Source organism: Callorhinus ursinus, unplaced genomic scaffold (assembly GCF_003265705.2).
Source record: "Callorhinus ursinus isolate GAN/ISIS: 27379988/994484 unplaced genomic scaffold, GSC_fseal_2.0 scaffold14, whole genome shotgun sequence".
NCBI classification, from domain to species: domain Eukaryota; kingdom Metazoa; phylum Chordata; class Mammalia; order Carnivora; family Otariidae; genus Callorhinus; species Callorhinus ursinus.
The window spans coordinates 836,998-858,719 of record NW_027397076.1 but is presented as its reverse complement, the minus strand read 5'-3'; the positions used below and the strand labels follow the sequence as shown (position 1 = coordinate 858,719).

Below are 21,722 nucleotides of genomic sequence, written 5' to 3'. Positions count from 1 at the left end.
ATGTCCTCGCAATCAACGACTCTTTTAGCCAACCAACGGTGGTCTGACCACTGTGGGACTCTGGCCTTCTGACCATAACGGTATACAGCAGGCATTTCACTGTGCATTCACCCAACTGGTTCAATTTCTTCTTGGCACAGGGAGAACTCCATTTCCCAGCCCCCTTACATGTAGGCAGGTTCATGTGACTCGGTCTGGCCACAGCATATGAGCAGAAGTTACATTAAGTTACACTTCCACTTCTGACTCATTAAAATTCCTTCCTCTTCCGGGGAAAACTTGGAGGGTGGTAGCATCCCTGTTTGGAAGAAGCCAGATGTCCAACTACATCAGGCTTTGGCATGGGTGAGCAAGGACGCTCCCAAGATTGTAGAGTTGGCTCATTACTGCCTCTCGGAGCCCAGGGCCCCCTAGCTCCATCGGATAGCCTGACGCTCCCAAGGGGTACCGCTTCTAAAGCAGGATGTGTGATCTTTACCTGCTCCCTATCTCAGGGCGAGTCCCTCACTCTCCGGACTCATCCTGCACAGGGAGTCGGGGTCAGCCTTCCCCGCCCCCCACCCTCTGTGAGAAGGTCTGGCTTCCAGTGTCCCAACACGCGTTCACCGTCTCTCCTGAGGCATCTGTCACTCTCGTGCCAACTGGGTCCTTGTGCCCAGCCCGGCATCCTGGAGCTCCCCGGTGGAGTACTTAAATCAGACCGTGCCTTGACATCCACTCTGCCTCCTTGATCTGGGCCTCAGTTTCCCCACACACACCATAAGAACTCAGAAACGTCTCCTGCTCTGATATTTGCAAGCCCAGGGAAGGACGTCTGACAGGGACCGCCCATAGCTGACACCCAACAGACTGCACCCCGGCCCAGCCCCCAGCCTCCATGCGACCCATAAACTCTCCTAACTGAGCAAACATGTTCTATTGGGCCTAGGGACACTTCCTGGCCAGCCTGTTCCCAACCTCCCTCGTCCTGCTCGACCTAGCCAGTTCCCCAACATGGCACCTCCCCAGGGCCCCCCCCCCGCCAACCCTTCAGCTCCACTCTGCCCCCTGCCCCTTCCCCCCAACACCTGCGTCCCCGGCCTTAAGGAGGGTGGAGACTTTCTTCTCTTATCAGCTGTTTTACTGCCCCCTCCTCCCTGATTACATAGTAATTGGGAGCAGAATTCCCCGTAAGGACAGGTGGATGCCTTGTCAGCTCCCAGCCAACAGTTTACGGGACAGCCTGAAAGGGTCCCCTCGGTGCTATCTTGGGGGACAGGTAAGGGGCATGCCAGCCAGGAAGAAACAGAAAGGACACCAAAAGGAAGGGAGAGTCACCTTGGGCCAGGAGCCTCTGGAGAGGCTTGCGAAGTGAAGGCAGGGAGACCAGAAGGAAGGCCAAAGACACCGGCACTCAGTCCAGCCCTGTCACGGGCAGCCAGCCTGTGGTGGTCCAGAGACCCCGCCCCCCTCCCCACCTAAGCCTGCACCTGCTGGACAGCGGAAGCCCAGGTGCTCCAGAAAGCCCATTCTGGAGTCGAGAGGCAGCAGAACTCAAAGTCCAAGAGGGCTTCTGGGAACACCTTTCAAGCTGCGGGTGGCCCGGATTGGAGTTGGCCCCCTGGGGCCCAAGGGTGGCACTCCAGCCTTCCAGAGGCTGGCCAGAGCCAGCAGGCAGGGGCCACGAGCCGGAGAAAAGGCAAAGGTGGCCTTTCCTCTTCCTTCCAGCTCTTTGCCTTAGTCCTCACTGACAGTGACGTCAGGGACCCTGACCTAGCCTGGGGATTCTGAAAGCGACCACCCCGGAGAAGAGCTCTGGCAGTACAACCGAACCCGGCGTGGCAGTGGTGACTCGTGTGACCTCAAGCCCGCAAGAGCTCTGGGCCCACGGGCCTGGGTTACAGCTCCTTCCAGCTCTCCCAGTGTGAGCTGCCTCCTCCGTCCTGGGCCGGGGGTTAGAGCAGCCCATGGAAGTCCATGTGGAGACAGAATCGTGCTTGGAGAATCTGACACCAGGCTCCCTGTGCTCCACCTCCATTTGCCCTTTTGATTCCAGAAGTTCCAGGGGAGGAAGTACGCCACCCTCCGCCAGCATCGCCCCGGGCACACACAAAGTCCCCTTCTGCTTCTCCTCACAGCCGCCCACAGAGTGCCCCAAGGCAAGCCCTGCCCTCCGCAGGGTATGGAGAGGAAAACCCCAGGGCGCTGGGGGGCCCCCAAGAAGCTGGAGCTGTCCTTCTCCATTGAGGAGATCTTAAAGAGGCCCACCGAGAGGAGCCATGAGGTCAGGCAGGAAGAGGCAGGTGGACAGGACACCGGGCCAGCAGCAGCTATAAGCTCTGGACCAGAGAGGCCCCCACAGGCCCAGCCCCAGGGTAAGTGTCTTCCGGTCATTTCTTTTCCATTCCCAGGGCCCCATGAGCCAGCTGGGCTCAGGCAGAGAAAAAGCTGCTCCATTTCAATAGAACACAAGGCCCCCAAATTCAAAGAGAGGTCAGGTGCTGGGCCAGTCCCTTTCTGTCTAGCCAGGACTGGGGTTTTTCAGATGCAGACCCCAAGGTTCCCTCAGTGGCAGATGCGGGACGCAGGCCTGTTCCTGTAAGTGGGCCGTAGCTGACAAAGCCGGCGCCCGTTTATTTACACGGCTTTCCCGCTGCAGTCGGTGCTGTTCTAGAGTCTCCTCTTTCGTGTCAGTAGAAAAGCATGATTATCATAACTTGCCAGAGGAGGGAACTCAGCTGTGAAAGGTGGATGATGTCCCCACGTTACACAGCCTGAGAGCAGGTCCAGGCTCTGACTGCCCCCAAACACCTGCTCAGTCCAACCCGGTCTTCTTCGTAAGCAGGGTCTAGCCTGCACGTCTTCCCGTGGCTGAAGCTTTGCCTGGGATCTGCCCACCCTGATCACCCTCCCAGGCCAGCAGCCCACCCCGGGGCATGTCCCCAAACAACAATGACAAGGCAGATCTCAGAGCTGTCCTTGAGAACCAGTTTGAGGAAGGGCATCGAGGTGGACACACGCACCTGCTGGGGGGCAGGAATCCTCCGTGTCACTCTCCGGCCTGCCCTGGCCTGCCGCCTGACCTCAGGAAGGCCCCTTTCTCTCTGGCCTTCGCTTCACCCTCAGGGAATTGGTGGAGTGAGGGAAGATGAAGGCAGCCAGGGAGGTCACAAGGGTCTGCTGGAGCCTGGTTCTCGGTGAGACTGGAGTATCTCACTCCCAGATCTCTCCCCTTTCAACCCCTTGAATCCAAAAGAAAGGCTGGAAAGGCAGCTCAAGGGAGCGCACGATGCCCTCTCCTACCATCACCGAGCCCCGCTGCCTCCCCCAGGTTCAGTCTCCCCAAGACAGGCTTGTGCTTAAGTGCAGGCAAGGGGAAAACCCTGGAGGGCTGCCTGTCCCCTGCAGCTGAGTCTATTATAGGAGAGGGTCCCCAGCTTCATTTCTGGAAGCTCGCTAATATCTTTCAGTGAATTGAGTGAGCATTAGAAACAATTGTGGGAGTCTAACTTGAATCTCCCCTGCTGCAGCTACATAAGATCCATGACTGCCCTCTCTGTCCTATCGGGAGAGAAAGAGAGGCGGGGGAGGGAAAGAGGGAGAGAGGGAGGAGAGGTCCGGTCCCCCTACCAGAGCAGCTGCCCTTCCCCTAGCCTGACAAGGGCTGATGGCACAAAGGGAGCCACTCATTCTACACCTCCCCCTGAAGATGCTGGCCTGCTCCATGTCCGCTATCCTGTTGGACCCAGAACAGACCCCCAAGTAGGGGGTTTGCCGAAATAGCACACATCAGGATGCGTAGTGCCCTGTAGGTCTCGAGGCACCCCCCTGGCTGCTTCCCATGGAAATGCCACGGTGGTGAACCCCACCTTATAGATGATGGACCCAAGAAGAGCAGTCACCTGCAGAAACCACGTGAGTGGTTAACACTAGAATTGAACCCCAGTGGCCTGCAACTGTCCACTCGAGATCATTCCGGAATGCGGCTTAAATCTACACATCTCCCACTACGCTGGACTCAAGCATTTCCAAAAGGCTAGTGAAGATGCCGCTGGTGGTTTCCAAAATGCGTGTAAGGACTACGCAGACTGAGCTTATTTATGTCAAGAGTTGTGTAATTATTCCTATGCTAACCTTCTATTTCTGACACACGATACCAGTTATCCATTTATGGTCATGACGTGAGGGTTTCCTTTTTAAATGGATTTATTTATTTAGGTAAAACAAAAAGTCTATTTGGGAAAATGCTAAGCAAATAATAATACAAATGGGATGCCAACATGTCAGAAACTACAAAGGTAACTGGCAGATATTGCCCACGAGCTGGAGTCTGTGAGACGCTGGGCACGGAGGATGGGGAGCTGGACTCCAGAAATCCGGCTTCTGAGCCCCCATCTGGTACCACTAATTCACAGGAGGCTCTCGAGCAAGCCGCTCCCCTCTCTGGACCTCCGTTTCCCCACCTGGAGCATGAAAGAGCAGGCCTAGACTCTTCTTAAGGCTCCTCCCAGCTCAAACGCGCCATGACCAATTCCATAACAAACTGAAGGCTGGAGAGCTTCGGTGGTGTCACTCGTGGTCACTTTCTGGCAGAGGCTTCCTCCCTGCAGAGAGGGGTGGAGGCTGTCCGTGCCAGGCAGGAGCAGGGTAGCCCGGAGCGGTGGGCAAGAGGGCAAATGGCCTCAGCGGCAGCTGCCTCCCTGCTCCTTCCCAGGGGCCCAACCCCGCCCAGTGCTTGTTGCTATTGCTAATGCCTCTCCACCTCTCTGTCCTGCTTTCCTCCGACACACGGGGCCCCTCCAAGAATGGAAGGCAACAGGACCAGAAATGGTGCAACCAGGGCCCCCCGCCCCAGTAATAAAAACAGAGAAATAACGTTAACACTTAAAGGGCCTCGCAGAGGGGTTCGCAGAAGGTGACTGGCAAGCATGCTCTCTCTGTCCCCAGCACCTGGACAGCTGGCAAACCTGCACCACTGCAGGCGTAGTACCCCAGACTCTGACTCTGGGTCTAGGGTGGGGCCCAGGAATCTGCATCCTCGCAAGCTCTCCCAAAGGACCCTGATGTAGATGGTCCAAGGACACTCTTGGAGGAGGCTGAGGCCCAGGGAGGCAAATGGCTTGTTCCGAGCTACACAGCTGAAAGGTGCACGTGCGGGGCCCGCTCGGACACCCAGGCCAGGGCCAGTGCCCTGCCTCCCTCGCTTCTCACGGCAGCGACCCTCATGATCTCAGGCTTGGACCCTCTCACGTCTCAAGCCAATGGAAAAATCCAAGAGGGTCTCCCTACTTGAAAGGATGCTGAGCCCAGCTGTCCACTCACTCCTAAGAGAGGCAGCCCCACCCCGAAGCCCAGGACCCTCCAAAGTCACGGGAGGCCCAATCACAAGGAAGCCAGACCCGGGGAAGAGAGAGGTCATCTGTGCCACTGAGGACCCTTTGCAGGAAAATCGTGATGCCAGGGGCAAAGGGGAGGGGAAGGTGAGGAAGAAGCCACCCCGGTGGGTAACCAGGGCAGGGCTTCTGGCTTGTGGGGGGGCTCAGCTCTGTTCTCATCCATTGGGTGCTTACTCCGGCGGCGCTGGGGACTAGAGAGGTGAACAAAGCTGGCCCAGGGACCATCCCCCTGGAGCAGGGGTGGGGTCAGCAGTTGGAGAGTCCTGGCAACATCCCCTTGGGGCGGTGTTTCTGTGGTGGAGCTGACCAGGGGCAGGGTGGCATCCTTGGATTTTGAGGGAACCCTACTGCCATGGTCAGCAAAGTTTTTCTGCAAAGGGCCACTTGGACTCTGCCTTCACAGCTGAAATGCAACAATGTGTGACTGAGTGGGTGTGTTTGTATTCTGATACAACTTTATTTATAAAGCCAGCAGAGGGCCGATTGGCCTCGGGCTGCAATTTACCAACCCTGAACCCCTTAGTGTGACATCCAAAGTCCTTCACAGACCCGCCCTGCGGCCTCGGCCTCACCCTCCAGGCACACAGAGTAGCCCGACTTCTGATCCTTCCCTCCCTTTAAACACCTCCACGCCTTCGCCCTGCAAAAGCCTCCGCTCCTTCTCCCCTTCTTCTGGCTCCTTTCCCTCTTCTTTCTGCTCCCCTCCCACCCCACCCCTTCCTTTCCTGGTCCCGTCGTAGCAAATCACCACCATACATGGAGGGGCTTAAAACAACAGAAATTGGTTCTCACAGGTCTGGAGGGCAGAAGTCTGAATGAGCCCCCGGTTTTCCTCTTCCTCCTCTCTCCTCCCCATCCTCCCCCCCCCCCCCAACCACCCCGTCTGGAACCCAAGGCAGCGACACTGGTCTGCTCCTGCTCCCGGGAATCGGGAATCCAGGCTCAGGCTGCGGCCAGACCCACGGGTGTCTCATTGCCTTGTGATGAGCAGCTCTGACTCTCAGACAGGTAGATCCTGGGGCTCCCATCAGAGCAGACAGGAGTGGGGCAGAGGAGAGCTAAGAGCCTGGAGTCCCCCAGGATAAGTGTGGCTTTGGTCTCTCTCTGCCCCGCGCCCCCTCTCAGTCCCTGCCACCAGAACCTCAGCCTAAGGAGACCATGAAGACACTCCTACAGGGCACCTGAAGGCTGGTTCTAGAATTGAGAACCTGGCTGAATCTTAAGCCTGTGGGAGTACAAGGAAGAACAAGTCTTGGTCCCAACTTGCAAAAATATCATTGTCTTCCTGGGGGCTCCCCCAAAAAGCAGACCAGGAGGAAAGGATTGGAGCACAAGGGGTTTATGTGGGACATGCAAGGACACAGCATGGAGGTAGTCAAATCACACAAAGAAGGCATGTGTGATTAAGCCAGTGACCGCTGTGGGGAACTGAAGCTTAAATCCTTTGGGAAATGGAGCAACTATACTCCTCGGAATCATCTGGGCTTTTGAGCGCGGAAATACACATCCTGGCAGTAGGAAGTTGATCTGGAGCACAGAGAGGTCTGAGGGTTACAAGCAGGGCATTGACAACATTGCTCTAATGATAGGGCCGTGGAACATCAGAGCCTTGAGAAATCAGAGTAGACAGGACACACAAAGCATCGGCTGTCATTTAAATTTGATTTATCCATTGTATTCCTCATCCGGGCAAGTGATAAAGAGCGACTAAAATCTACTGAGTGGCAGGCACATCTACTGCTGCACAAGGCATTATCCCCAAACTCAGTGGCTTAAAATAACAATACACATTAATTGTCTCACTCACAGTCTGTGGATTGGGAATTTGGAATTGACTTCACCGAGGAGCTTTGGCTCAGGGTCCCTTATGGGATTGAAGTAAAAGATGTCATGTAGGGCTGCAGCCACCTGAAGGCTGGGCCAGAATAAAGGATCGGCTTCCAAGGTGGGCTGGTGAGTTGGTGGCAGCTCAGTTGGCTGAGGAGGAGACCTCAGTTTCTCCCTATGCGGGGCTCTCCACGTGCCACTAGAGTGTCCTCCCAAAATGGCAGTGGCTTCTCTCAGGGCGAGCTATCCAAGGGAGAGCGAGCCGAGTGGAAGCTGCGTAGTAAAAGGGTGTCCTTTTTACGTCATTTCACGACCCAGCCTGAGAAAGTTGCTAGCAGCCTTCCCGTTGCGTTCCATTTGCTCTGTGTGTCACTTGAGTTGGGCCCCGTTACGGTTGAAAAGAACTCCTAGGGAAAAGCATCCAAGAATTGGCAAACCTGTCTTAAAGCCCCCCCAGGTGCTTAGTTGGGAGTGGAACGATGTACAGGACAAAACACAAGCCTGGCCTCTGCTGTCACATAGCTTCTAGTCTAGCAGGGGCGATGAAGAGCCATCCGATAATCATAAGTGAAAGCAGAGGGACAGCTGTGCTAAGTGCCAGGGAGAAGATGACATGGTTCTGAGGGCCTATGCCAAGGGATGTTTGGTCTGCCAGCAAAGGCTTCCAGAGGAGGTCATGGTTGAGCTGCAGTCTGAAGGCTGAGTGGGGGGAAATGTGGATCCAGAAGGAGGGAGAGGGAGCCCCCAGGGCAAGGACTTGGTGGCGGAGGAGATGTTCAAGGGAGCAAGATGAGGTCTGAGAGCTAGAAAGGAGTCCAGCCGCCCAGGGCCATCAAGGGCATGGTGGGGGATTCTTATTTCTGCTCTGTACCCCAAAAGGAATGAAGAGCCATCATAGGGTTTTAGGCTGGAAAAGGTGTAATGATCCATATGAATGAGAACTCTCTCAGGTTCCAATTGACAAAAACCATCTCGGGTTAGCTGAAATAGAAAAGGAAATGTGTTGCCTCGGGGAACATTAAGAAGTAGTTTCTCAGACTGAGCCGCGGGAAGGGCAGGATCGTAAGCAGGCTTCAGCCATGATGGGAACCGGAACCAACACCATCAGGTCTGTCCAGCTGCTTCTCTGTGCATCAGCTCAACTTTGCTCCTTCCAAATGACACCCAATCGCTCGGAGAGTGACATCAGCCTCTGTAACTTTCCTTAAGCTCTCTAAAGTCCCAAGTCCAAAAGTCCCAGAGAAGGGACCCATTGGCCAAGCCTGAGTGAGATGCCCACCTCCAGACCAGTCAGCCAAGGCCAGAGCAGGTGGCTGAGAGAAAGGGGTGTGTTTGGGCAGTCTTCTTCTTGCTAATCCTCTTCTCTCACACTGTTCCATGCTGGGATGATGGTTTCTCATTTCAGGGCCCTTATAACTCTTCATAGGTCACCTTCAGTCTCCAGATCTGGAACTCTCTAAGTGATTTTGTTTGTGTGTCTGTTGCTGTTGTTTAATCAATGGTGTGTTCCCAAAGAGGTTTGCTTCCCCAGATACTCCTCAGAAGGTAGCAGTTGGTAACCCATTTTCAGCCAGAAACGGCTCTCCCCACTGTTTACGGGGCCCCGGGGCTTTGCATACCTCTAATCTGAGCACCCTGCATCTCTACACTTGGGTTGGCCACGAAGAGAACAGTTAACTTTCTCCTCCGTCCTTGGCAGGAGGCAACTAAATATGGATTCCCCCCCCCCCATTGCCTAGGGACTCGTTCTGTGACACTTCCTGTGTCCCAGCATGAAACATGCTCCAGCTCCACAGCCTGTGAGGTCTGACTGTTCCCCTGCGTTGCTGCAAGGACAGATTGGAGAGGAATGGGGGCAGGAGGGGAGAACACACGCACGCGCTCTGAAAGCCCGTGAAATTGGCCCCTTGCCACCCTGACCTGGCCCTCTGTGCCCACCCCCTCCCCCATGTGTGAGTCTCACCAGACCTACACACACCGTCACGAGAATCACGTTGTCATGACACAGATATAGCATATGAACCTGACCAAGTGCTCCGAGAACCCGGAGGAGGGAATAGTGAACTGTGTTCAAGGCCTTCCAGAAAGACTTCAGAGAGGAGGTGACCTCTGAGATGGAGTCAGGCAGAGAAAGGGAGAAGACACGCAGGGCAGCGGGAAGCACGTGCAGGGGCCCTGAGGGAGAAAAAGGAGTACTCCTTTTGAGAATCAAAGAAATCCAGCATGGCTGGCATCTAAAAATCCCAGAGCAATGGCAGAGGCGAGGAGGGCGGTAAGGAGACTGAAGGTCAAGGGTGCCAAGCCAGGAACTTTGGCCTTCATTTACGCACAGCAGCATCTTTAAAACCTATGTTCGGGGGAAAGGCGGGCTTCCAGAGATGTAGGGCCAGAGCTGCCGTGGACGAAGGGTTGCTGAGCAAGCTGCACTCCGGGGTCCCCCACATGCATCAACAAGGAGCTCTTCCACTACCTGTTTTGTGGGGCTCCCCTTTAAATAAAGGGCACACCCGCTGTTAAAAAAGAAAAAAGATACACAAACCACAAGTGCAGGGGAGTGAGTGTATGTGTGTGTGCGTGCACATTGGCTGGGATCCATACATAGAAACGTGCAAGTGAGGCCATGCCTGTGGAAAATAACAATCCTGACTCTGCCAAGAGACCACTCACTGGTCCTCCCTTGGGGGTCGGCAAATCCTCTGCTTCTCGGTGGTCTTCTGGACAATTGTTGCCCTTAGTGGTTTCTTTCTTTTCATCTCTTCCCACCCTGGCTGTATTCTCTTTGCTGTTGTTTATTCACGTGAATAATCCTTGTATATTATAGACAAATAGGAAAGACAGATAAACAAAAAGAAGGTAAAAAAATGTAGCTGTAACTCTACCATCTCATCATCTAGTATTAACCACCATTAACATTTTAATAGAAAAATATGTAAACACAAGGAGAAAAACTAAGAGAGATTTTTGTTTTTACAAATGCAGAGGCTGAGGGTGCAAGCCAAAAACGTTCTTTACTTAAATTTATTAAAAAAAAAAAAAACTGTTGTGTTTCTACAGAGATTCACAACAGACCTTGGAGAGAAGGAAGCACTTGATCGATCTGAGCTTTGATGGATGAGTAGGAGTTCACCAGACAATGAAAGAAGATAGGTATTCCAGGCAGAGGGAACAGCGAGACCAAGCACCTAGAGAATAAAAGGGCATGACCAATTTGTGGAATCTAGGAATGATCAGGTGGGACTAAAAGAACAACAGAAATGGGAACTGGGGAGAAAGCAGATGATTCTGGAAAGGGAGGACTTGAAGAGCCTTGAATGCCATGCCAAGGAGTTTGCCTTGTACTCTGTGGGCACCAGGGAACTGTAAGAAGTCCACCATGACCAGGCCAGTGAGAAAAGCCCACGCCCAGGTCTGCCCTGGCAGGCTCCTATCCTGTTCCCCACCCGTCATGTCCAAGCAGTGTCCCCAGCCTGCAGGAAGGCTCAAAAGGGTGCCATGGATCCCCTCCGTGCTTAATCCACTGCCTTAGAAAGACAAGAACAAGGCCCATTTCCAGGGACTTCCTCTAGTAGCAAAGCCCCCCCGGGGCCTTTAGCTGAGCAGCCAGGGCCAATTAGCAGACCAAGGAGAAGGAGCAATCAGGGGAGGGAGCCGAGCACAGAGAAACATCGGTTTATAATTAGGTGGCCTAATCACCTGTGTAAATTGTGTATTTCTTATGATCGATGTGCTAAACAGCTCAGGTTTAATTAAGTTCCGCTGACTCGTTGTCTTTGAAGACCCACTGAAGTGTGATTCACAGCTCACACAATTAATAACAGGGAGAGGAGCAACTTGAAAGGGGTGGCAGTCCTTGCCACCTTCCTCCGCCCTTCTCCCCACCCACCTCCTGCCCTTCCCTCGTGCCCTTGGCCCACTGCAGTGGGTGGGCTGCACTGTGGCCACAGGCTCCTTGGCTTCTCTGCCAAGAACCTGGTTAGGAGATGCTGGGCCTGGACAGGGGCTCAAGGATTTTCTCATTCCCAATCCAGTGCTACTTCCAGAGCTGGGAAAAGGGGACCCAGCACCCCCATCATCCTCCCCTCTGGGGTGTCCAGGACATCCCAGCCCTTCCTGATGATCAGGAACCTTATCCAGTGCATGGGGGCACTCCCACATTGAGCTCCTATTTCCAGCTTCTTGTTGAATGAGTTTCCTTCTGGTTCACTGCTGAGTGAGTACCCAGAGCTCCTGGGCCCGTCTCCTCTTCTGGACATCCTCCTCCTCCCCAGGCACCAATGGAGAGGTGGGCCTGGGCCAGTCCACCCTTCTTCTTATTTACCCTAAACTTCCCATTTCCCCAACGCCATCAGAGTCGGCTCAATAGTTGATGGATTCACTCTTTCCCAGAAATATGTGGAAATTATAGGAAATTGCAACAACACAGGGGGAAGCTTAAAGTTAGACCCAGAGTATGACTTTTTCATGAACCCAGTGGGAAAAACCTCTAAAGTAGCACTATTCACTAGAACTTTCTCTGAGGCTGGAAATGTTCTGTACCTATGCTGGCCAATATGGTAGCCACTAGCCACATGTGAGTATTGTGCTATGGCTAGTATGACTAAGATACTAAACTTTTATTTTAGTTTATTTAAACAGCCACAAGGAGATGGTAGCTACAGTATTGAACACTGCAGATCTAAGGAGCTAAACTTTTAACAAAGTCTTGCCTCTGATCCAAACCTTGTTTCCCTGAAGCCAGGTCCAAGTCTATCTGACTCTCCCCAAACTGCTCTTCTGGTCCGGTCTCATGAGTCAAGTCTCAGGGAGTTCCACTCACTGGGAGTGATCTCAGCTCCAGGACCCCTCCATCCCTACCACTCCTTTTTATAGTCCTCCAATTTGAGGCCATTAAGTCTAGAATAACATCCCAAAAAGGGCTGGGGGACAATCAGTATTGACTATCTGCACCCTCAAGAACCCACAGTCAGTCTCGGGGGAGAAGCTTTGGCATTCTGAGTCCTGCAGGCTGGTAGCTTTGGGGCTCAGCCTCCAACTCTCTACCAGTGTGGATTTGGGACATGTCTGTCTATTCCCTGGAGAAGTCACTACAGCCATTGGACACATACACATGCACACACACACACATTCATCACCATCATCATCACCATCACCACCATCATCATCATCACCATCACCATCACCACCGTCATCATCATCACTGTCATCATCATCATCATCATCACTATTATCCTCATCATCACCATCATCACCATCATCATCATCACCATCATCATCACCATCAGCACCATCAACATCATCATCACTGTCATCATCATCACCATCACTACCGTCATCATCATCACCATCATCATCACCATCACCACCATCATCATCATCATCACCATCATCATTTCATCATCACCACTATCATCATCTCTCAAAGACGAACATCTATCCTGAGAATGTGTAGTTCAGAACTAATATGAAAACATATTTTTCTAACTGACCAGTAATTTGCAGGCAGCCCACTCTCCACAAAGTCAGAGATCACTTATTATGCAGAAAAGAAGTATATCCTTTCCTTCTTCACCCCACCTCCAAATTATGCCCTCCAGTCCTGCCAGAAATAGGGAAAAGCCACATGTATCTTAACAATTGCTCCTTTAGTTACACAGATGGAAGCATTGAAAAAATTATTCTATTAAGGAGTCTATTCTTAGTCATGAACGCTTGTTTGCCTAAGTTTCCTTCTGGAGAGAATGGAGGAGGTGGCTTCTTTTTGTCATCATCTACATTCTGTTTCTAATCCTCTGTTCTCTGTGGTGGTTGCTTTCTCAAGTTCTGGTCTGCACCCTACATTCTCTGTCTGGGGTCCCCCACTCCATAGCTCTGTACTCCCAGAAGAATCCTAACTCCATACTGTTTTGGACACTGCAATTTGCCCAGCCAATCTGGAATCTTCTATGCTGTGAATTTTTTTTTGCAATGTCCTATAGAGCTGCACAGTATTACTATCACCTAAAATACTGGCCTTGTGAGTGAATGAATGAATGCAATACTGTCAGCACGGCTCATTCATTTCTGTACTCCCGCAGACAGGCCCCCGGTGCCTACGAGATGCTGGGCACAGAGGACATATTCAGCAAGACTCGGCAATGGGTTAACATTGCCATCTCTTTCTGCATCAATTCTGATTGGCTTCAGTTCTACCCTAAACACACTGCTAGCTCTAAACATAGAATAAATACCTCTTCTTAAAATTTTTAAAAAGAAGGTACACTAGGGGAGGGAAAGGGGATAGGGAAGGAGAGAGATCAGGTCCGATCAGGTGGTTCACAGTCCAAGAGCTTGCTCTAGCGGACGGTAACGTCTGAGACTTCACAGTCTGTGACCACCAAGAATCTCCCAAAAGTCAGTGAAATGAGTCAAAGTCTTTTGAGGGAAGAGAAAGATTAACGACAAGCTTGAGGGGTAGTAGGGAAGAGTGAGACCAAAGGCAGACTATGAAATGCCATTTCTGTCACTGAGGCAACTGGGCCTGGTTCCTCCCAGAGATGAGGAGTAGCTTCAGCAGAAACCTCTCCTCTCTGGCCCTCACCCTCCACCAAGCAAACTGGTTCCCCGGGCAGGCCCAAGGCAAGGTGTTTTAAGCCGTTCAGCCTCCACCTGAAGACAAAGAGAATTACAGGATGGCAGGGTGTATTTGGCTTGCTCTCCTCCCCCATTCCACAGATGGGGAGACTGAGGCCCAGGACGTAAATGAAATGTGGCCCAAGTTGTAAAGTTCAGGAACAGAGCTCAGGTCTCCTGACGTCCAGTTCAGTGGGTTTCCTTCTAGCAAATGATAGCAGGATGGATAACAAGCATGCACACAATGCACACACACACCACACGCATGCACACACACACACACACACACAAGACACATATGCACGCACACACAACACACACAGCACCTACACAACACACACATGCACACACATGTACGTATACACACGCCACATATGCACGCATGCACACACACACACTCTTTGGTTGTTAAACCAACACAACTGAAATCTACTCTTCACCCAGTGTCAGCGCCAATTCATAGCCTGCAGTGGTTTTACCTCTTATTTGGAAGGAATAAGACAGGGAGCTATAGGTGGGAGAAAAGAGACCTCAGCAGGATTTCAGATCCCCACCCTCTTTTCTTGTCATCCCATCTGACCCGCAACATCTGACATTGGTCCTCAAAAGTGAAAGGGATTTGGGGAGGGGGTTTGTACCTTTCCTACAATTCCTAAAATTACATCACATGGACTTTGTTCCAAGTAAAACTAGAATTGCAGCCCTGTCCTCAGAAGTGCATGGTCAGGAAAACAAACCCACCACCATCTGATTCCATCCTTCCTCCACCGTCTGTGACCCTTGTCCCTATCAGGAGGTACAGGGGAGGCTGCAAGTGGACCATCTTCCTTACTCTTCTTGCTTCCCTGGCCCTTCTCCAGAGCAGCTGTCCCAAAGCCTTCTTCGTCCTTCCTGCCTTAACCCCTCCACCTCTCTCACTCTCTGCTGGAGACCTGACTTCCGACTCACCTGCCCTGAAACTCACACGATACCCTCCCCTGTGTAGTGAGTGTCTATGACCCGTCTGTCCCGTAGCTGCCCCATCCGGAGCCCTCTCACTCCCTTGGTCTTCAGGCGTGCTCCAGGCTACTCTCTGAAACATCTCCCCAGCTTCCCCCTCCCCTTCTAGCACCTTCTCAAGACTTGAATTCTTCTCCTACTTATTGCTGCCACTTCTCCCCAACCATTCATGCCTCCATCCACTTTAATTCGACGTATATTGTCTGACTCTTTACGAAGTATCAGGTGCCGCTTGGGGTGTGTTTGGGGTAATGCAAACATAGGTCCTCTTTCCTTGGCTTCTGCCATCATCATTTTACCCAAGTAGTCTTTCTGTGGTCCTCAATGTCCTCCTAAATGCCAAATTCAGGACCACATGCCTCAAATTCATCTCAGAACAAGACAAGCTAAATATGCATATGTGCATGCATGCAGGCCAAGGTCAAGGTACAGCACCACTCCCGGCATATAATAGCTGTTCAGTAAACACACTGATATTTTCTGACTGTTCTTCCTCTTCACCCTCTCTTGTTTTTAATTCTATTCTCACTCCTTTCTAAAGTTCTGTTCCCCAAGTGTCTGCTTGGGTACTGCTAGTGTCTGAGCTTCCTCTGGCTCAGGTCAGGTTCCCCAGAGAACAGAGTGACGTAGAGATTTGCTGGAGAACATTTACTGGGGGCTTTTCTTGATGTTATCATGTCCTTTCTGTTTTACTCCCAGGACCATACACTCTCTCTCCGGCTAGCAACTGCCATTCTTCCTGCACGTGCCCAGCACACCTTTGTGGACTTGTCTGCAGCTGTTGCCTCTCCTTTGGCCCCCTTCCACTGCCCACCGAGCCCTCATTGCCTATTCCATGGAACCGCTAGGACCATTCTCTGTCCCGGTTAGAACGAATCTATCCCCAGCATGGACACAGCTGAGCCTCTTTCTTGAGACAGTTCCTTCACTGGGTGTCCTCCTTTTCCTCCTATCTTGGGGGGAACCACAGAGTGCGTGTGTGTGCATGCGTGCATATGTGGCGTGTGTATACGTACATGTGTGTGCATGTGTGTGTTGTGTAGGTGTTGTGTGGGGGGGGGGGTTGTTGTGTGTGCATGCATGGTGTCCCTCGCTGGTTTCTCTTGGTTCCCTCATGGGCTGCTGAGCCTCTACTCAGCGGAGGGGCCCAGCTTATCCCTAGACCCCCCCATCTTCACATGCATTTCGTGCCTGAGTGATCTCAGCCACGCCCAGACTGCCAAAGCCATGCCCTTCCCAAATTTGAACCACAGTCCTGAGATCCACTTTGAGCTCCAAACATATATTCATCCGCCTATTCGAGAGTTGTTTTGAATACCCAATAGGCATCTCAAAGTTCACACGTCCCAGTAGAAGAGCTGATGCCCCATCATACACACACATGCGCAGACCTGGCTTCACAGGCACAGGTGGGACCAGTGTAGTTGCCACAGTACTGCATACAGATGGAAGCCTGGCACTTGGGGTTAATGCTTATGGTCATCTTAAAATTCTTAATAATTTTACGTGTGAATCTGTGCTTTGTAAGTGAAGTTCAGTGGGACCAGGAAGCAAGGGCCCTGAAGCCTTGACTCAATGCTCAATGCCCCTCTTACCACCTCCTTGCTTCCCTGGGATGGGCTCTAGGCCACTTGTTTCCCCATCCCTACCCAGTGACCACCGCCTCCTCCATCCCGTGTGATTCCAGGGATGGGAGGGGTGTCAGGATATGGATGGGAGGAAGGTCAAAGGTATATGCAGCCCTGGTGCCAAGTCAACAGGTGGGCCCTCGGTCCCTGTGAGGGGACCACACTTACCCTATTAGTATCCTTGTGTCCAAGGGAGCATGAACTTACACAGCAAATTTAAAAACCTAAGCAAACAACAAGAACAACAACAAAAACACACTGACAGTTCAAGAGAGAGAATGCAAAAGAAAATAAATAGCTTTTTTCCTGCTTTTTTGGACAAGAGCACCACATTTTCATTTTACATTAGGCCCCAGAGCTGATGTAGCCAGCCCTGAGTGGACACGAGGCTGGAGAGTCAGATTGGAAACAGGTTGTAAGGGACTGACTACTGTAGAGTTCAGTCTTTACTTTGTAGGCTAAGGCTGGCAAGATTTTCCTGTGAAGGGCCAGATGGTAATTATTCTAGGCTTTGCAGACCATATGGTATCTGTTGCAACTATTCAAAGCTGCTTGCAAAAGCAGCCATAGACAATACATAAACCAATGGGAGGGCTGTTCCAATAAAACTTTATTTACAAAAACAAACAGTGGGCCAGATTTGACCCTCAGGCTATAGTTTGCCGTGCCCTGCTGTAGACAAGGGTGAGTCATTGAAGGCATCTGAGCAGCAAAAAGGACAGTCACAAGGGTCTCTAGAAAGTTACCTTGACCCCCACTGTTCAGGATGGATCAGAGGGGCCAACCTGGGGCAGGGTTTCTATTGCAAAATATTGCAAAACTCCAAGCTGAGGAGCCAGTAGCAAGACTCTGTAGTGGGCAGCAGGGGTTGAAAGAGTGAAACCAAGTAACACAAAAGCCTCACCAGAGCGCCAACAGCAAGATCACTAACCCAACTTGAACCCTCTTCCATCCAGAGGAAAGAAAAAGCAAGCGGAGGGTCCGAACCACCTTCACCAGCGAGCAGCTGCATGAGCTAGAGAAGATCTTCCACTTCACCCACTACCCAGACGTCCACATCCGCAACAAGCTGGCAGCCAGGATCAACCTCCCAGAAGCTCGGGTGCAGGTACAGCTGTCCCCACCCTCAGCCCCCAACCTCAATGCTTTGGGGGCCATGGATGAGACCCTGTGGATCATGAACCCTCCAGGGCTGCCCCATCTGAAATTTCCCATTGCCTTTATCCCTTGAATACAGTCACATTTGCCAAATATTATTTCCAGGAAATGAGGTCACCAACTACAAGATGGTTTCTCTCTTTAAGAGGTGGAAATGGAAGATGAACCATGAGAGACGATGGACTCTGAGAAACAAACTGAGGGTTCTAGAGGGGAGGGGGGTGGGGGGATGGGTTAGCCGGGGGATGGGTTACCCTGGTGATGGGTATTAAAGAGGGCACGTTCTGCATGGAGCACTGGGTGTTATACGCAGACAATGAATCATGGAACACCACATCAAAAGCTAATGATGTGATGTATCGTGATTAACATAACATAATAAAAAAATTTTTTTAAAAAAGAGGTGGAAATGGAGCCAGGTGGCATCAGTGATGGCCATTGATATCTGCTTCCTGCCTTCCCTCTCGACCTGGCTGTAGTTCCAGAGGATGGCCCACCACGCAGCCCCATTCACAATATAGATCTTGACAATCTAGACCAGTGGTCATCAAAGACCAGTGGCCTTTTTCTGTAAAAGGCCAGATGGTAATTATGCTGGGCTTTGTGAGGCCATGCGGTCACTGTCTAAAACGTTATTGATGAGCTCTACAATTTGAATTTGGTATAATTTACATGTGTCACAAATAGTCTTCTCCTTTCTATCTTTCTTCCCAACTGTTTAAAAATGCAAAAAGCCATGCTTAGCTCATGGGCCATACAAAAACTGGGAGGAAGGCCAGATTTATCCTGCAGGCTTTAGTTTGCCAAGCCCTGATCCAGACTCCATGGGTGTCACTTTGAAGACAGCACAGAGGTGTGGAAAGGGCCATCCGGGGTCGGAGATCTACCTGATCCAGAATCTGTCATTTCTTCCCCGTGGGGTGTCTGCGGCTTCTTCTGTGGTTAGAGATACAGTAGCCCCTTGTCAATCACCAGGGGCATGTCCCGCCTCTTTGCACACTCCCAGTTTTGCAAGAACCACTCTAGCAAATCCAAATCCAATCGTGGCACTGTTGATTGGCTCTAAAACACTTCTCTACGTCACTCTCTTTTTCTTTTTCCATCAAATTTGATGGACTCATTCCAAATTCAAAAATCTGAGCCGGGGCCCAGGTCAACATTTTACTCTGGATTTTAGCCCAACCTACTTTTCTTCTGGCTGAGGACCGCCGCTGTTTTAACCCTTCTCACTTTCCCTTCCCATTTAGAATCAGTCAGGAGCTACGTGGATAGCACCTGCATCCGCTGTGAGGCTGCCTCGGCAGAGTGGCCAAGAACAGACACCCATGTGTCAGGGACAGCCAGGGCACTGGTGAAGACAGGGAGCTGCCAATATTCAACCTATAGCTGCCCAGGGGCCCACAGGGGGTTGCGAGCTGGTGGCCTGCCAGCAGGAAACAGCCCACGGATGAGTTTTATTTGATCTGCACCGTGTTTTTCAATATCAAAGCGTTCACATAAAAATTGAGATTTCCGCCTTAGATATTGGATGGGCCTGTGATGCCAGGCTCGCATATCTATAGGATGCTTGCTGGCTGAAGCTGAGATGCTGCGCCCTCACGCTCTGTTCCCCACGGACCCCACTGCTCCTACTTATATGGCATCCAGCTGCTGCACTCGGGCATGAGCCCCTGGCGCCCCAGGCACTGAAGGTTCTGATCCCCGGTCCCCTCTCAGAGGGCAGACCTCCAGAGCCAAGGTAATCCTGATGCCATGGAGCTTTCTAAACTGTAAAGTGCCAGGCCCTGGGAAAGCATGAGGATCACACTTTTTGGGGAAGGTACTGGATAGAGAGAAGCCCTGCAGCTGATCTCCGTCCTCTCTCTCGCCCACCCCAGATCTGGTTCCAGAACCAGCGCGCCAAGTGGCGGAAGCAGAAGACCGGCAGCCCGGGGGCTCCGCAGCAGTTAAGCGAGGCCCACTTGGCCCTGGCCACGAACCCGGACATGGCCGTGAGTGGCTGAGGCACCAAGGGAGAGTTGGGGGGGGGGCCCTCTCTGCAAACATCCCACCCAGAACCAGAAGCAAGGAACCCTGGGGGCTCTGCATACAGTAAAGAGTGCAAGGGAGACTCTTCCAGAAAGAGCGTGACCAAGAGTGCGCTGGATGTCTGTGGGACCTGGGACAAGACGCTGCCCCTCTTTGTCCCCACATCTTCATTCCCTGAGTGACAATCACTGTGCCTCTCCTTCCTCCAGAGACAGGCTTGTATTATTGGGCAGGACTTCACAGTCTAAGGACCAGGCAGGCAGGGAGTAAGGGCAGGTGCCCGGAGGTTGAGCAGGTAGGCGCTGGAGTCAGACGCCCCAGGTTGGAATGTCAGCTCAGCACTTAGCAGCAGTGTGGCCCAGAAGAGTCACTCGGCCCCTCTGAGGAAAGTAGTAGTTCGATGAGGGTGAAATCGCTGAGACATGAAAAGGTTTGGCATGAGCATGGGCCGTCCGTGGGGTCCATGCCTACCGGATGGTGCGCCAGCCATACACAGCACAGACGCTCCTGGGGTCAGAGGTTCGCGCGTGCCCGCAGTGACACTGTGAGGTAGGATGTCTTCATTTATCCACGTTTTGCTAACGCAGAAACTGGGCACTGAGAAGCAAAGTGGCTTTTTCACATCAAGCAAGTCCTATAAATGCCAGGATGAGGACCAGGTTTACCCCAGGGCACACGTTTCTCCCCAACGTGGTCCCCTACCCACCCTGAGCTGTCCAAGTCCTGGGGGAAAGGTTGGGAAGCCGCGGGACAGCCCCAGGTGAAGCCTAGGGCTCACTTCTCTCTCCTGATTTCCCCCTTGTGACAGGGCCCCAGGCTGCAGCCCTCTGCTTTGCCCCAGCTGGCTCTCCCCACCGGGTGCTATCCACCAGCTCCCAGCCAGCCGGCCTCTGCCTGGTGCGCCGGCCAGGTCACCCTCCTGCCATACCACCTGTGGGAGACACAGCCTCTCGTAGGCCCTCTCATCCAGCCGACCTGCATCCCTGCTCTGTGCTGCCTCCCACCTGCAAACCCCAAATGGGGCAGGCCCTGTGCCACCTCAACATAGGGATCGAATCACCTCTTGGCAATGGCGCCGCTCCCCTCTCCAGGTGAAGACAAGTGGCAGGAGGGTGCCCAGGCTTCTGGAGGAATCCATCTCACCATCCAAAGATGACCCTGAGCACGCCCGCGGGGAAGTTTGCATTGGACTCAGCAGCAAAGTGAGGAATACAGGAGCTCTCTTCGCTCCTCCCAAGGTTGCCCTCCTGGCTCAGAAGACAGAGGCTGTGTGAGATCCCCAGATGAGCTCTGGACCAAAGACGGCATCGTCTGGCACTCCTGCTTCCTCTAACTCACTGTGTGACCTCCAGATGGTCAGTCACCCCCTCTGGACGTCATCTCTAACACAGACAGTTGGACAAGGTGACTTCCGAGGGCCCTTCTGGCTCTTCCTTTGGTGAGGTGAACCATGATGAGAGCAGAGGCAGAGAGGAGGCCAAGGAGGGGTTGCCTCTACATTCATGCCTGACACATTCATTGAGCACCTACTGAGTACTCTATAAATGGAACTGGATCTGGATACAAACAACCAAGGCTCCACCCCCAGAAGCTCAGTCCACTTTGGCCCAAGGGGTCATGCTGAGCTTCCCCTGCAAGCAGAATGTGCGCTCCATGACCTTGCTGTTGGCCCAGTGACCTTGCCATTGGTCCATGCCTAACAAATTCTGTATGGCTTTGATGTGAATATACAAACTGGGAGAGAAATATAGGGAAAGTTTTTTTTAATTTAAGACAGAATGTAGTGACTTTGGTTATCCTGCTGGACTGGGGAGGGATGCTACATTTCCGGTCTGAATAAAGAATATGACAGGAAGCTCCCTTCAGAGTTTATTTCCCAGGACTAGTGCGAGGGACCAGCTGGAAGGCCAGCCTCCCTCTGTTGTGAAGAGCCTAAGGACTCTGCCGTTTCCTTGCAGTGAGTCCTTGGGCAAATCACAGGCCTGGTCTGAGTCTGTTTCCATATCTGTAAAACGGAGGTAGTAAGCCCCACCTGCCGGCCTCGAAGAGCAACCGGGAGGCTCTGAAGGGGAGAGGAACTGCACACCAAGTGTGAGGT

The 21,722-nt window shown here is 52.3% G+C and overlaps 1 protein-coding gene across 2 annotated transcripts; it reads left to right on the top strand.

Moving 5' to 3' along the window:
- Positions 1-1,191: 1,191 nt before the first annotated feature.
- ISX (intestine specific homeobox) lies at positions 1,192-21,473 on the top strand. 2 transcript variants are annotated; one of them, XM_025881564.2, is made up of 4 exons: positions 1,192-2,354; positions 17,395-17,546; positions 19,474-19,587; positions 20,433-21,473. In XM_025881564.2, the coding sequence occupies exons 1-4, from the start codon at positions 2,162-2,164 to the stop codon at positions 20,670-20,672; spliced, it is 699 nt and encodes a 232-aa protein (XP_025737349.2). In that variant the 5' UTR covers positions 1,192-2,161; the 3' UTR covers positions 20,673-21,473. The 2 variants fall into 2 exon arrangements, with proteins under 2 accessions (XP_025737349.2, XP_073756989.1); XM_073900888.1 differs by lacking the exon at positions 19,474-19,587.
- Positions 21,474-21,722: the final 249 nt, after the last annotated feature.